This window comes from Pteropus vampyrus, unplaced genomic scaffold, assembly GCF_000151845.1.
Source record: "Pteropus vampyrus isolate Shadow unplaced genomic scaffold, Pvam_2.0 Scaffold124, whole genome shotgun sequence".
Lineage (NCBI taxonomy): Eukaryota > Metazoa > Chordata > Mammalia > Chiroptera > Pteropodidae > Pteropus > Pteropus vampyrus.
The window spans coordinates 2,041,045-2,043,492 of NW_011888905.1; the positions used below are offsets into that span (position 1 = coordinate 2,041,045).

The window sequence follows — 2,448 nt, forward strand, 5'->3', positions numbered from 1 at the left end:
GGCCAGTTCTGCCGACTGCCCGGCAGGCCGCGCCCGGCTCCCCGCCCCGCTCCCCCCGCCCCCGGACCCGTACCAGACCCGAGAGGCGCGGGCAGCAGGAGTGTACGCGGCATTTTATTAAACAGGAAGGAGCGAGGTGGGAGAGCGAGCAGGACGCCCCTTCACTCCGCGTAGGTAACGTCGTCGTCGCTGTCGCTGAAGGCGGAGGAGGAGAGCTCCTCGCGGGGTGTGCAGGCGGGGCACCGCTGCCGCATGTCGTCCCAGCACGACCTGCAGTACACGGCTTTGCAGTCCGGAGTCTGGCACACGTAGGACTCGGGCGTCTCCGGGGCCTGGCACACCACGCAGCGCCGGCGCAGCCAGGGGCGCAAGAGGGGGCAGCGGCGGTGCAGAATGTCCGCCAGGCGGTGGCGCTGTTGGGAGGTGAGGAGGGTTTAGAGCCAGTTGGGGAGCGAGGAGGGGAGAAAGAGGCGTGAGGGGAACTGGACGGCGCTTTTGCCTGAAGTCTCAGGGCGTGACATGCCCCCATGCTGGAGGAAGCTGGACTGGGTGAAGAACCCTGGAGGGCGAGGGTGCTATCTATGGAAGTGGGTCCGAGAGAGCCTCCGGCCCCCCACTTCGTGATGGAGAGGGGAGGATGCAGCCCTGGTTTCTCCCAGCCGGTGACAGCAGCTACCTTCATTTGCATTTTCCCATAAGTCATCATATTTGGTTCTCACGGTGCGGCTAAGTGAGTAGGGCAGATAAGACTGTCACTATTACGTTCCCTCACTTTACAGATGAGAAAGATGAACCTCGCAAAGATTAAGTGACTTTCCCAAAGGCACACAGATGGCGAACGCTCAAACCTGGCCGGACCCAGGGACCCTGATTCCCGATCACAAGGCTGGTGCTTGACGCGCCCTCTCTCTTCACACAATTGCCAGGAATTTTCCGCAGGCCATCTCATCAGGTCACTCTTTGCTCAAAAAACCCCAGAAGCCCCCTGCCTGCCAGCCAGGAGCAGAACTCCTTGGCCTGGCGTTCAGGGCCTTCCACAGTCTCGGTCCTTTTTAGCCTCCGCTGCCACTGACCCCTCCCTGAACTTTGCCTCTCCTGTGCCAGTCTCCCCCTCGACTGGCCCTGGCACCTGGCGTTCCCTTTAGACTCAGAGCGTTTGCACATTCTGTTCCCTCCTCTTGGAATGACTGCCTTTCCATCTGCCCATCGAAATCCATTTGACTTCAGGACAGGGCCAGGGACTCACAGTGCGTTCGTTTTTTCATCAGATATCCATTCATTCAGCCCCTATTGTGCATCACGGGGTGGGGGATCTAGCACTGGAGGAAAACGTGAAGCAAACAAAATCTCACGGTCATGAGCTTTGTTAGGGCTGATTCAATAAGAATGGCTACCGCTCATTTTTTTTTTTTTTTTATAATATTGGGCCCTGTACTAAGAAACCGTAAGTAAATGAACTCAATTCAAACAACCACATAAGGCCGATATTGTTATCATCGTCATCTGTTTTTCAGATGAGAAAAAGGATGCTTGGAGGGGTGGTCACTTGCCTAGGGTCGCACAGTGACAACTAGCCCGTGTACAGAACTGCCATATGCCTGCAGTACGGCAGCAAAACTCATTTAATCCTTGCAACAACCAGATGGAGTAGTTAGCTCTGTTTTACAGAAGGGGAAAACCAAGGTGCAGCATTGAAGTAAGCGCTCAAGGTCCTGCAGTTGTCACAGGGGAGGAGCCGAGACTTAAACCCAGGCCCTGGGCTGCAGAGCCCACACCTGACCACCACTCCATTACGGCCCCCTAGTGAGCTGCCTACAGGTCTGTCGACCCCCATTCTTCAGAGGGGAAAACAGGTCCAGTGAGGACCAGGGCCAAGGCCACACCGGAGTGTGACTGGAACCTGGTTCTTTCCACTCCATGCCCTTTCTATATACCATGTGTTTGTTCACGAGGCTCTCTGACCCCCAGGCCACCTGCCCTGCCCCCGAACTGCACTGAGTTTCCGGTGTGCAGCCCTCTCAGTGTGACCTGTGGCTTTGCTGGTGTCCCTGTTTCTGATGAACCCCCCTGGCTTTCCCGTGACCAGACTCTATCAAATCTGATTCCGGCTCTCTGCCTGCTTCCTGGCGCTCCGCCGACTACCTCAGGCTGGGCTGGCTTCTGGGGAACAGAGATGGACACAGCCCTGGCCTCCCGGAGCTGAAAGAGCAGGGCCCTTGGCATGAATCATGGCAGGACTCACCGGACATCAGGAGGCCTGGGGCTGGGTGGGGCTGCGTGGACTGAAGGGAGGCGCCTTTCTCCCAGGGTCCTCGGACCCGGCCAGGAGCCACAGGGGCCTGGGCCTGGACTTACTGGAGCCCTCTGCTGCTGAGCCTGCCTCACGATGGCCGCCCTCCTCAGCTGGGTGAAGGCCGCTCTTTTCCTCAGGAGCTCGTTGTAGAGGAA

General features: G+C 58.0%; 1 protein-coding gene across 1 annotated transcript in view; it reads right to left on the reverse strand.

Annotated features, from left to right (window-relative positions):
• Positions 1-108: 108 nt before the first annotated feature.
• DCST1 (DC-STAMP domain containing 1) overlaps positions 109-2,448 on the reverse strand; it is a 13,201-nt gene continuing 10,861 nt past the window's right edge. Inside the window, exons 11-12 of the mRNA XM_023534305.1 lie at positions 2,356-2,445; positions 109-413 (exon numbers count right to left, since the gene is read on the reverse strand). Of these exons, the coding sequence (XP_023390073.1) occupies positions 162-413; positions 2,356-2,445 (342 nt within the window). The 3' untranslated portion in view covers positions 109-161. The remainder of the gene's footprint in view (positions 414-2,355; positions 2,446-2,448) is intronic.